Source organism: Mus pahari, chromosome 13, assembly GCF_900095145.1.
Source record: "Mus pahari chromosome 13, PAHARI_EIJ_v1.1, whole genome shotgun sequence".
Taxonomy (NCBI): domain Eukaryota; kingdom Metazoa; phylum Chordata; class Mammalia; order Rodentia; family Muridae; genus Mus; species Mus pahari.
This window is the reverse complement of record NC_034602.1, coordinates 25834746-25847090: the sequence shown is the minus strand read 5'-3', so window position 1 is coordinate 25847090 and position 12345 is coordinate 25834746. Positions and strand designations below refer to the sequence as shown.

The 12345-nt window shown below is 42.7% G+C and overlaps 1 protein-coding gene across 2 annotated transcripts in view; it reads right to left on the bottom strand.

The window, feature by feature from the left end:
• Rnf185 (ring finger protein 185) overlaps positions 1-12345 on the bottom strand; it is a 35848-nt gene that overhangs the window by 5516 nt on the left and 17987 nt on the right. Inside the window, exons 2-5 of one of the 2 annotated variants that reach the window (XM_029545422.1) lie at positions 10779-10993; positions 7493-7511; positions 5113-5225; positions 3808-3862 (exon numbers count right to left, since the gene is read on the bottom strand). In XM_029545422.1, the coding sequence (XP_029401282.1) occupies positions 3808-3862; positions 5113-5225; positions 7493-7511; positions 10779-10948 (357 nt within the window). In that variant the 5' untranslated portion in view covers positions 10949-10993. Of the gene's footprint in view, positions 1-3807; positions 3863-5112; positions 5226-7492; positions 7512-10778; positions 10994-12345 lie in introns of those variants that run through there. The other variant, XM_021211016.2, reaches the window with a different exon arrangement.

Here is a 12345-nt window from a genome sequence, read left to right as displayed (position 1 = left end):
AAAAAAAAAAAAAAAAAAAAAAAAAAAAAAAAAAAAAGAAAGAAAGAAAGAAAGTCAGAAATCTTTTCAAATAGTCACTGTCAGCTGTTTGCATTCTAACCTTGGTTTCTCTCCCCAATGTCCTACCCATTGTCTTTCCCAGGAGCAGACTTAGCAGAACTGTAACTCTGTTAGTAAGCAGCTCCTCTGGACTGAGCAGAACTGTAACTCTGTTAGTAAGCAGCTCCTCTGAGTGCAAGGTCTGCACACAAGACACAAACACCCTCTCCCTATTCTGACAGGATCTCACTAGATAGCTTAGGCTGGCCTCAAATTTGCAATGTTCCTGCCTCAGTCTACTGACTGGTGGAATTACAGGTAAGTACACCCAAGAGTGGCGGCTTAATTCTTGCATTAGCATTTTACAGAAGACTAAATTTGACCAATCTAATCTGAAAATTCAAACTTTAATAAAAATGTATTATTATTGCATGTAGGTGTTCCTATGTATATTACACATGTGTCATAGTACATATGTGATTAGAGGCCAACTTTGTGGAGTCAGTTCTCTTTTTACCAATGTAAGTTCTGGGGGATTGAACAAAGGTCACCAGGCTTGCGTGAAAAGAGCCTTTACCCATAGAGCCACCATGACGGCTCTGAACACTTGTATTCTTAGTCACTGTGCACAACTTACAAATTCTTTTCCTTCCTTTGGACCTCTGGTGAGTTCTTTGGAACAAATGATGAAATAATGGAAAGATTGGGGTGGAGGGCAGGCAGGCATGGTGGCATACGCCTTTAATCCCAGCACTGTCACCCTAATTTATATATCGAGCACTAGCTAGCAAAATTTTCTTAATGAGATGAGAGAAATTAAGGAACGATGTACTCTCAATGTGCCTAGGGCACTAGCCATTGCAAACTGGAATGAGGAAGAGTCGGTCAGTGGTTGATTAATAAGCCAGATATTCCCCGAAATAAAACCATTGAAAGAAAGAGAGAAAGAGAGAAAGAAAGAAAAGAAAAGAAGGAAGGAGGAAGGAAAAAGGAAGGAGGGAAGAAGGAAACACACGAGCAAGCAAACTAGCTGAGTAGCAGCTGCAGGTGCTTAGGATCCAGAGGTGAGCCCTCAGCCATCAGGGTCAAGCCTCTGGCTCCCTGAGGGCTCTCATTTCTGTTGCTTGCTAATGCTGGTTGAGCAAGCAGAGTGTAAGAAGGTAAAGGGAGACTGTCTAGCAGTCAAGGGCAGGACTTCAGTTGCACCCAGATTGGGTTTCGGTTCTGTTTGTGCCCCTGGACAGGTACACTACACATATCTGTCCCTCAGCTATGCCCTCTGCATGGATTTATAGGAAGCTTAAAGGAGACTGAGCATACAAAACTGTTTGTTTGTTATGAGACAGGGTTTCTCTGTGTAGCCCTGGCTGTCCTGGAATTCACTATGTAGATCATATTGGCCTTAAACTTAGAGATCCACCTGCCTCTGCCTCCTGAATGCTGGGGTCAAAGGTGTACCATCACCACCACCTGGCAAAACTCTTACTATATAGTTCTACTATAATGTCACTCAAGAAGTGCTTCCTATTGCCAGGCTATGATGACGTGAGATATGTGAGACTCTGACTTAAAAGTATAAAATAAAGGAAAATAAAAGAATAAACAACAAAAAAGAAGCTGAGAGTGGTGGCACATGTTTACAGCCCAAGCACTTGAGAGCTGAGTTCAAGGCCCCCGCACATGGCTATAGGTGGAGACCCTTTCTCAAAAATAAAAGAATGGCCTAAAGAGATGGCTTGATAGTTAAGAGCATTTCTGGTTCTTTCAGAGACCAGAGCTCAGTTTCCAGCACCCATTCAGGCAGCTCACAATACTTGTAACTCCAGATTCCAGAGATTCTGGCTTCCACAGGGAACACCCACACATATACATAAATAAATGATGAAACAATAAAAAACTAGAATATGAACAAACACCCCTCTAAAACATAAGATTAAAAAGATAGCAAGACATTTCAAAGATACTTTGTTTAGCATATCATGAAATATACTCTCCAAATTAAATTTGAAACCAGTTAACCGAAGAGTGAGAGGGACATAAAAATAAGAATATAGAGCTGGAGCCATGACTCCATGATTAAGAGGACACTGTTCCTCAGAGGACCTGAGTTCAGTTCCCAGCACCATGCTGTGTAGCTCAGAACTGCCTTCCACTCAAGGCTTCAATGGGATATGATACCTCTAGCTTCTTACAATCATGCATAGCTGAGTTCACACACTGCAAACACACACACATATAATTTCTAATAGAATTAAAAATAATGTAAGGTATACAAAGGAAGAGAATTGCAGAAATTAGCATATATTTGATTCAAGATTCTAACCATTCAGGTAAATAAATTTCATTAATGTATATTTTTTAAATTTTTAATTAATTTGAAACAGTTTCATATAGTCTAAACTAGCACTGAATTCACTTGGTAGCGGTTTGAATGAGAATGGATGATATAGGTTCATGTTTGAGTGCTTGTTCCCAGTTGGTGGATCTGTTTGGGAAGGATCAGGAGGTGTGGCCTTGTTGGAGGAGGTGTGTCACTGGGGGTGGGCTTTGAGGTTTCAAAAGCCTTGAGACATTTCCAGTTAGCTTTCTCTGTTTTCTGCTTGTAGATAAGGATATAATCTAAAAGTTACTGCTCTAGCACCATGCCTGCCTGACTATGTTCCTGGTCACGAGCTACATTCCCAGCCCTCATTAATAAGAAATTGCTACTTGAAAAAAAGACTAATATTTTATTTGAATATGTACATACTTTGATCCAGTAATTCTAAGAATTTATCATAATGAAATAATTTTACTTCTGCACACAACTGTGAGTGTGTTTCAGACAGCAAAGGTAGTAGGTAAGTGTCCTATAATACAATGGATGGTATTACATTAGGTCTGCACAACTCAACAGCCACCGTTCAATGCCATGACCTTGGGTCTAAGCAACGTCTTAAACTGCACTGTTGAAATTCTCCAATTACCATGGGTATATCCCATGAAGCAGAGCCATTTTGCAAGGTTAGCTGCTAAGTTACCACTGCTATAGTAATTACCAGAGTACACTAAGGGACGTGGCATCTGTAGAACAGATGAAAATTTAAGAATTACAAAACAAGAGCCACATACTATAAAAAAGTAAAAAATAAAAGTAAGCCAGGCATGGTGGCCTATGTCTTCCTAATGCCAGCATTAGGAATTCTGAGGCAGGAGGATTATCTAGGCATGGTAGTCTATGTCTATAATATCAGCAGGAGAAGACTGAGGGAGGAAGATCATGAGTTCCAGATCAGCGTGGGATACATAGTAAGACCCTATCTCAAAACCCCAAGAAATCAGGCTGGAAAGACAATCGGGCACTAAAGGGGCTGGACATGAAGTCTAACATGCTAAGTGCCATCTCCAGGGTCCATGCTGGAAGAGGAACTGACTCTCCAGAGTGTCCTCTCACATCTACACATAGACTCCCCACCATATACACACAATAATAAAGAATAAATTTAAAAATATATGAAATATTTAAGTGCATAATCAATAAACATACATGTATAAATTAATAACACACACACACACACACACACACACACACGAGTAAAGGAAGGTGAGAAGACAGGCCCAATGGCTATCTCTGGATGAGTGGTTCTAGGATTTTTCCCTGCTTATTTTCTTCCTGAATTTTATAAATTTTCCTTTGTTTATAGGATGAGGGGAAAAACTGGAAGGTCAACAGGAAAGTTTCAAAGCCACAGGCACCCTTCTAGAAGCTTTTCCTAGAATGTTCCTCACCCCTCTATTTTCTGGCTCTGGTCTCTGGCCTTGTGGACGAGGAGGAGTCTTCTCTCTGAAAAGAAACAAAGTAAGGCCATCACTAAATGTTGTTCGTTGTTCCCCTTGAGGACTGAGCAACAGGTCACGCTCCTGTTCAACACACAAAACTGTGTTGGCTTAACAAAGTTCTAACACCATTCTACCTCAAATCAGAAAAACCAGCTTGTTCTAAGAAAGTCATCATATTGCATAGCCTACCTTGCAATAGAGATTTTGGTCCATGGTTATGAAAAATGGCTAGTTTTGCCTTCCTTTGGCCTGCATGACATGAGCTCATGGGTACCAGAAATCCTAAGCCAGACTAAAACCAAGGATTGTTTGATAGGGTTAAGGTTCAAGGTCTCTCTAATCTCCCCTACTGATTTCAGTTTGGCCTCCATTACTCTTAGGCTAGTACCCCATGCTATCTATCTATCTTTGGCTGCTAGGCCTCAGACCCTCCCAACGGTTTGATTGTTTATTTCACATTAGGCATGAGGCAATAAGTACTGATACTGTTGACAGTTTCCACTCTTGAGATGATGATGATTTCAACAGAGATACAAGTAGTCCCAATATAGGGTGGGAGGGTAATGAAGAAGAAAAATCACCTGCAAGGGTGAGGGTGGGTGGGGGTGTACTTTAAGGCTTTCATAAAATAAGGACAGGAATCAAGAAAAGGCTGCAGGAAGCAGGGTGTAGACTGAGTGGGACGAGGGAGGGTACTTCTGCCCCCAGAGTATATACAAGTGTGAAAAGTGTAACAGAAAACACTATTTAGGAGAAGTTCTGTCTGTCTGGTAGACAGGAGATACGGAGTCAGGTGAAATGCTAGACAGTGAGACATTGTTCTGGAAAGGTCCAGGTGCCAGGTCAAAAGGGCCACCTACATCTTCATTTCTGAAATCCCGTCCCCACAAAGCCATCAGCTTTCCGATTATCCTCCTCCCTAGACTACCATTCACCGGTGCAGCCAACCCAGTCCTTGGGCACACTCCTGCTTCCCAGGCTGCAGGCAGTGCTCTCACAACACTGCACAGCTGTTTGCCTGCTGGTGGATGACACTGAGCACCTACTGAAGATGGGCCAGCAAGTGGGAGCTTGGCTCCTCTACTCTCAGGCCCCACCCTTCCCAGGTGACTCTCATCTCCATCAAAATGCCTCAAAATCAAGCAGCCATCAACAGACAGACACCAAGCTAAAAGTAGGGTTAGAGGGCTAAGTAGATGTGAATAACAGCCCATCCAAGTGGGGATATGGGTATCAGATGAAGCAAGTCTTTACCTGGGATCCTGCTGTCCAGTGCTGCCTCTGCCATAGAGGGGGATGACCTTGTCCCGGCTGATGCCAGCTTTGCAGACTGGACACACTTGTCTGTTAGGCCTAGTCTCCAACCACTACAAATGAGAGAAAAACACAAGAATGAACCAAAGCTGCCCTGCCGTTAGTCAAGTACAACATCTGACTGTGAAGCCAGCGTCCTTAGTGTGGGAAACACCAGCTGGAGTAGCCTGAGCTGGGAACATTTAGGAACCATAATCTAATGTCTGTTTCTAGCATTGAAAAATATTTACTGGGGATAAAATCAAAATTGCCTTTAAATACCAGTAATTAAACAGGCTTCCTTCTCTGTTACTCTCTGGGGACAGTACAGAAGGAGCTGCAGGCCTGAGGCCTCCTGGCAGGCTCCAGGTATGAACAGAACCTTACTTTCAGGATCAATCAAATTATCCATTATCTCATTTTTCTTTCTGTAATTTCTCAGTTTTCTTAAATTACATATCTTATTTTTAATTATGTATGTTAGTGGAGGGAGAGGGTGTATGCAAACAAATACATGTTCCTCAGAGGCTGGAGGAGGAAGCTAGAGCTGGAGTTACAGGTAGTGTGAACATGGGTACTGGGAAATGAACTTGGGTTCCTTTGGAAAAGCAGTACATGCTCTTAACTGCTGACCTGTATCTCCATCCCCAATTTCTCATTTTTACACCATATTTCCCCCAAACGGTATAACCTGACATCAGTACCTAGATGTGCTAATCATTTTTGGGTCACTTAATGTTGTGTTAAGGGACAGAGTTTGCTCATTATCTAAACTTTATTTTTAAAGTGTTATACTGTATTTTTTCTTTTCTTTTTGAAGCAGAGTCCCATATCTGAAGATGATGCTGAACTCTTAATCCTCATGTCCTTTGCTTCCTAAGTACAAGGATTATAGAAGTATGCCACCACACCTAACTTGTGACCTCTTTTTGGGCACTGGAGGGTTTCTGATGTATAGTTTCTCAACCTTTACTTATTTCTAGTACTAGGGATTAAACTCAGAGCCTTGCACATCATCAGTATACACACTATGGATGAACTATGACCCAGCCCCTCAATACTATTTTTGGATGTAAACTGTATCTCTAGTACAAAGATAAAAAGTATATTAAATAAATATGAGCCAAAGACTTCAGAGATACGGAAATAGCAGCATTTCATGACTTTATATCCTACATTCCCTAGCTGCCAATAGCTCTAAATCTAAATTACATCATCTCCTGAAGCTCACACTAATATGTTCTGCTAAGTCTATTCTTTCAAGTTCATGTGAGTCAGACTGCTCATTCCTAGTTCCTTCTTCTTTCCCTAGGAGGAGACAGAGCAGTCTAGTCCCTGCCCCCCCTCCCAACCCCTGCTAAGCCACCTACCTACCAGTGTGATGCTGTACTTCTGGCACCCATGGAAATGCTACCTGGCTGTGACTGGTCACATCCAGTTGCCAATGCCAGGCTCAGTTCTTAGTGAACGCTAACTCGGTTTCAGAATAAATTAAAACAAGACTTTCCTCCTCTGCAAAAGCTACCTATTCATATCAAAAAAACCTACCTCTTCTCAGCAATCTCAAGACCTTTCAGAAAAGAGGTGCACTGATATGAAAGGAGCCACTTTTGTATTTCTTCAAGATTTATTTTTATCTCGATGTGTGTGTGTGTGTGTGTGTGTGTGTGTGTGTGTGTACACCCACAAGTGTTGGAGCCCCTGGAGCTAGAGTTACAGGTGCTAGGAACTGAAACTGGCCCTTTGCAAATGCAGCAAACATTCCTAACCACTGAGCTGTCTCTCTAGCCCAGAAGTTATCTAGTTATCTTTTATAAATATAAGATCTCAGAAACAAACAAACAAGAAAATGATCTAACAGGTGAGAATGTGACTTAGTTAACAGATCAAATGCTTAGCAAGCAAGACATCCTTGGTTTCCAGCATTACATGAAGCAGGCGTTGTGATGCACACCTATAACCCCAGCACTTTGTGGCAGGAGGATTTCAAGGTCATCTTCAACTACATAGTGAGTTTGAGGACATAGCTTGGGATATACTTGATCTTGTCTTGAAACTAACAAAAAAATAAAACAAAAAGGGAGCTAACATTATCAAGTCCAATCCATCTGCAAATGGTCATCCAAGCCCATATGCCCATTACTGGCAGAACCAGGACTAATTCAGACATGAAAAGACCTCTTTATTACATCAAATACCAGACAGCGGGCAGCTGTATAAAAAGGGCAACTGAGCCCAGCAGCAAGGGAGATTGCAGTTTCTGACAGTAGTCCCCTGAGATGAGGGCTGTCTTGTGCAACTCTAGCTGATGAAAGACAAAGCAAAATGAAGTACATCTTACCTGATGTAAACACGGCCAACTACAGAGTCCCCAGGGCGGCCAATCATCAGGAAGGAAGGCGGGAAGGAGAAAAATGCTTTCATTAGCAGAAACACTCCGTGAGTAGGGAAGGGACATCAGAAGGGGGGAACTGGAGTACTGCAACCCCAGTGAGGCTTCACACCAATCATGGGCATCACGTATAGAAAAAGGTATGAAGGCACACATCTGTAATCCTGCACTTGAGAGGCAGGGGCAGGAGAGGATCAGGAGTTCAAGGTCATCCTCAACTACACAGTGAGACTGAATTTACAGCCTAGGCTATAGAAGACCCTGTCTTAAAACAACAAAATGAAAGAACAAAATAGACAAGAAAAAGCTAAACCCGCAGGAAAAACAAGAGAACAGAGAGACATGACTCCAGTCTCCAGCCTGAACCCCCCTAAAACAAACATACAAATAAGAAAATCAGACCAACCAAGCACAGTTTATCCATAGGTTAATCTTTCAGATATTACAGGTTCTAAAGGAATCTAATATAAGACAAATAACCTCTGCAGGAAAAGTCGGCACTGTCATGTAACATATGACAATATAAAAGCACACACACACACACACACACACACACACACACACACACACACAATATGCACTGTATCAGATGGGTTCACAGCCTCCTCAGGCTCACAAGTGATATATGGATTTTCTATTATTTCAAATCCAATTTAACAAACTGCTCTCCTAGCAGGAAGTGGTTTGAAAGGCCAGACCTATTCAAAACATCTTTGTAATGGGAAAGACAGAGAAGCTACTGGGAAAGGCTACCTCCACCTTACAGAGCTGCTGCCCAACACTTCTTCCTTTTTTTTCCTTTTTAAATTAATTAATTTATTTATTTAAATACAGGATTTCACCATATAGCCCAAACTGGGTTCAGATTCCTAATCCTCTACCTCAGGCTTCAGGGTATACGTTTATTTGTTTATTTTACGGGCATGAGTGTTTCTTACCTTATGTCTATGGACCACATGTTGCCCACGGAAGCCATAGGTTGTTGTATTCCTTGGAACTGGAGTTACAGATAGTTGTAAGCTACCATGTGGGTTCTAAGGATCAAACCTGGGTCTGCTGGAAGAGCAAGTAGTGCTCCTAACCATTAAGTTACCTCCTCAGCTTCCTTTCGGGTGCTACATTACAGATGGAGCTGGTTCCAGTGTCTTGTTTTTCAAAGGAGGAAGCCAAGGTTTAGAAACACGTAACTTACATCAGGACTGAAAATTCCCTACTGTCTTTTCAATATTTACTGCTGCGTTAAAACACGGCATTAGAGCACTGAAGGAAGAGTATTTAATCCCATATTTTTAGTATTTCTTTGCTTTCTTATTAAGAAAGTCAACAAAAATCTACTACAACTTACTATGTGGCAGTCATGGCACCTCTCACACATCATGTGTCTTTTCCAAATGAATAAAACCATGGCCTAAGCCAGGCAGTGGTGGCGCACGCCTTTAATCCCAGCACTTGGGAGGCAGAGGCAGGCGGTTCTGAGTTTGAGGCCAGCCTGGTCTACAGAGTGAGTTCCAGGACAGCCAGGGCTACACAGAGAAACCCTGTCTCAAACAAACAAACAAAAAACAAAAACAAAACCAACAACAATAACAAAAAATCCAAAACACAAACAAACAAACAAAAACCCTATGGCCTAAGAAGACAGTGATTCTCCCGATCCCTGACCAAGGCTAGCTTCACACACAAATACAGCAGGGTCCTAAATTCAGGAAATGCTCAAATCTGAACCCAACACTGAGCTTCTGGGGCCACTGTGACCTCTCCAGAGGGTATCTCAAATAACAACAGGACTCCACTAGAGCTCGCTCAAATGCTGTAGGTTAAAAGTGTAAGTGAATAAATGACCTTCAGGGCAAGCCTTAGGATTGTAATAAAGGGAGGATTCCAGAGGCAGACCCAAGAGAAGTGTTGAAATTTTAGGGCCAGCCTGGTCTACATAGTGACCCTGTCTCAAAACCCAAACAAACAAAAATAATGATGAAGATTCCTCCCTATGAAGCAATTACTATGTGTCAGAGTGGCTGAGTTGATTTTTAATTTTTCTTGTCACTTGATGGCACCAGGAGGCATAACCATCTCTATGGAACAGAGAAAGCTGACATGCAGAGAAGAAATGGATCTATTAAAGACACACTGCAGTCTAGACACATACTGCTTTAAATCTGTTCTTTTCAGCAGCACTCTGCCTCTCTTAATTCTGTCACTTTCGTCTATACAAAACAATAATTAGTGCAAAAAAAAAATCTCAAAATCAAAAACCTTTGCTTTAGTCTATTAATTCATCAATAAATTTACCTTTTATATTTCTGAGAATTTAAACTCTCAAATACCACTTTCTTCATCATATTCCTGCACAAAAATATTAATGGGGTCTATGTCCCCTGGGTTAGATAATCTGGCCCATCCCTCCACAGCATTCTTGTTTCCTAGCATACTGTCTAGAGGGGGACAATTGCCTCGGGGACTCAGATGAGCTGACACCATACATGCCCATCTCTAGAAACTGCCTGCTCTGGGGTAGCATGGGCCCTGACTTTATTTGCCATCATCTCCCCTCTGCATTCAAGGTTCCTCTCTACCCTTCAAAGTTACCCTAACATCTCGAAAGAAAAACAACCACTACTCCACCTAAGTTCTCAGGGACAGCAGGGTTTCTGTAGGCACTGAGACTCGAACACTGACCTTGCTGCTTCATCTCACAACATACACACAGAATATAGAACAACTACAATCATAGCCAGCACACACGCTATGTGGTAATTCAACATGCTCACTATTTGGGGCCATTTAATAGAAATGAGCCTGTAAAATAAGGCAGAATGCATGTCCACTCCCTGTCTAAGGTCATCCACTAGGGAAGTGGCAGAGTCAAGATCTGAGAGGAGGAAGCCTGCCTCCACAGCCCTTGCTCAAAACCACCATGCAATACTGCCTGTAGACTCAGCAGAGCAAGCGAGCCTTGCTCAAGTGGCAGTACATGCTCACAAAGTGGCCTTACTCCTGGAGAGATGGGAAGCTGGCCAGGGTGAAAACAGGATTTGCCCAAGGTTACCCAGACCTTCAGCAGTAGAGCAGGGATGGAAACTGAGGCTTCTTGTCCCTTGGGTCTGAGTACATCAGGAATTGAAATGAGTGAGACATCTACCCCAAACATCTGCCCCAAGTAAACATCTGCCTAGGGTCATGGGCTTTCAAACTGTGGTAGGGTGTCCACAGAGATAGCAGGAAGGGTACTCACCAGAAGAGGTGGCCACACAGGCTGATGACAGCGTCCTTGGCCGTGTCCAGGCATATGTTGCACTCGAAGGTGCTGTCCTGCCCTCCACTCTCACCATTGCTGCTGCCACTGGGCCCCCCTGCATTGGAATTCTCAGTGGATGCAGAGGCCGAGGGCCCTTTGCTTGCCATGGCTGCTTGCCAGCAAAGCTTTCAGGGAAGATTCTCAAGATAATCCTGGAAGGCAGAAAGCACTGATTGTCCATTGCTGCAGCCTACTTCCCTCAACTTCCAAGCCAATACCTCCATCTTCTCTCAGCTATAAACTTAACTATGATTGAACTGGGAGCAGATTTTCCAGAGGGCGGCAGGGACAGAAGCTCATGCACTTCTCATGAGTTGCTCATGGAAATGGCCCAAAAACATATCTCATAAAACACAAACTGCAAAAATGCAGAGCAACCTCTAGAAAGTTCTCAACACAGCTTTTTCACTTATATTTATATTTCCTGGATTAACCACACCAGGTAATAAATATTATTCTCCATTAAATATTAAATTGAACTGCCAAGTTACCTTTTAATTTTGGACAAATTACGTTGACTAGGAGAACAGAATCTACTCAAGACTATGACTGGTATATGGCAGAATGTAAAGAAATTCCTGGGACTGGGAAAGACTGGGAAGCTTGAAGCAGCCAGATGATGGTCTTTGGTACTTTCTGCCAGCTGGATACCCACTTACCTTATTCTGTCTAAATTTATCAACACACTTAAAAAGGAATTTATGCCAGTGAAGGAAAAGTTGCCCATCCCATACATCCCAAAGTCATCTGGCACACTCATGCTCTGGGCAGCCCTGGTCACTTCAGGAAGACTGAGTTAGCTGGCTGAGTGATAAGTGTGGGTTTGAGACCAGGACTCATACTACAATCACCACATCACCATAGATAAGGCTGGTCACCAACTGCCAGTGAAAAATCATTATTGACCACCACTTCCAAATCAAAAAAAGCAAGCAAAGACAAAGAGACCCATACAAAGCATACCCAGGAATTCGGAACACACATTAAGAACCCATCAGGAGCCTCATCTGGCTACCTCATTAGTCAGGAATTAGAAGCAGAAATACTGGGTGGCTACCATAGAGACCTAAAGGCCTATTAGACTCTGCTCAGCCTCCAGCCTGCTAGGAACCACACTTTTCCTGGCCATGCTATTCTCATGTATAAAATGAGGACTCACCTCTGGGGTACCAGATCACCTTGACTTCAGCCTCCAAGTAAAAAAGATAAAGTCCCCACAGCTGGTTTTCTCAAACCAAGAAGCCTTCCGCTACACCTTCACAGGACAGATTTAGAGCTTGGGGCTCATGAGCATCTCTCACTACAACTGCAGCTTAGCGACTTGAGCAGGGAGAGAGGCCAGGTCTCCGCCACTTTTTCACTCAGTTACATCATTTTACGTGATGTCCCAGAAGGGCAGCTGGTTGCTGATGGTAGCAATGTCTTGCTAGCCTCAGTTCCAAGACCTTCTTCATGGTCTAGCGCTTCCTCCTTTTCCTCTTTATAACTCTCTCTCTCTCTCTCT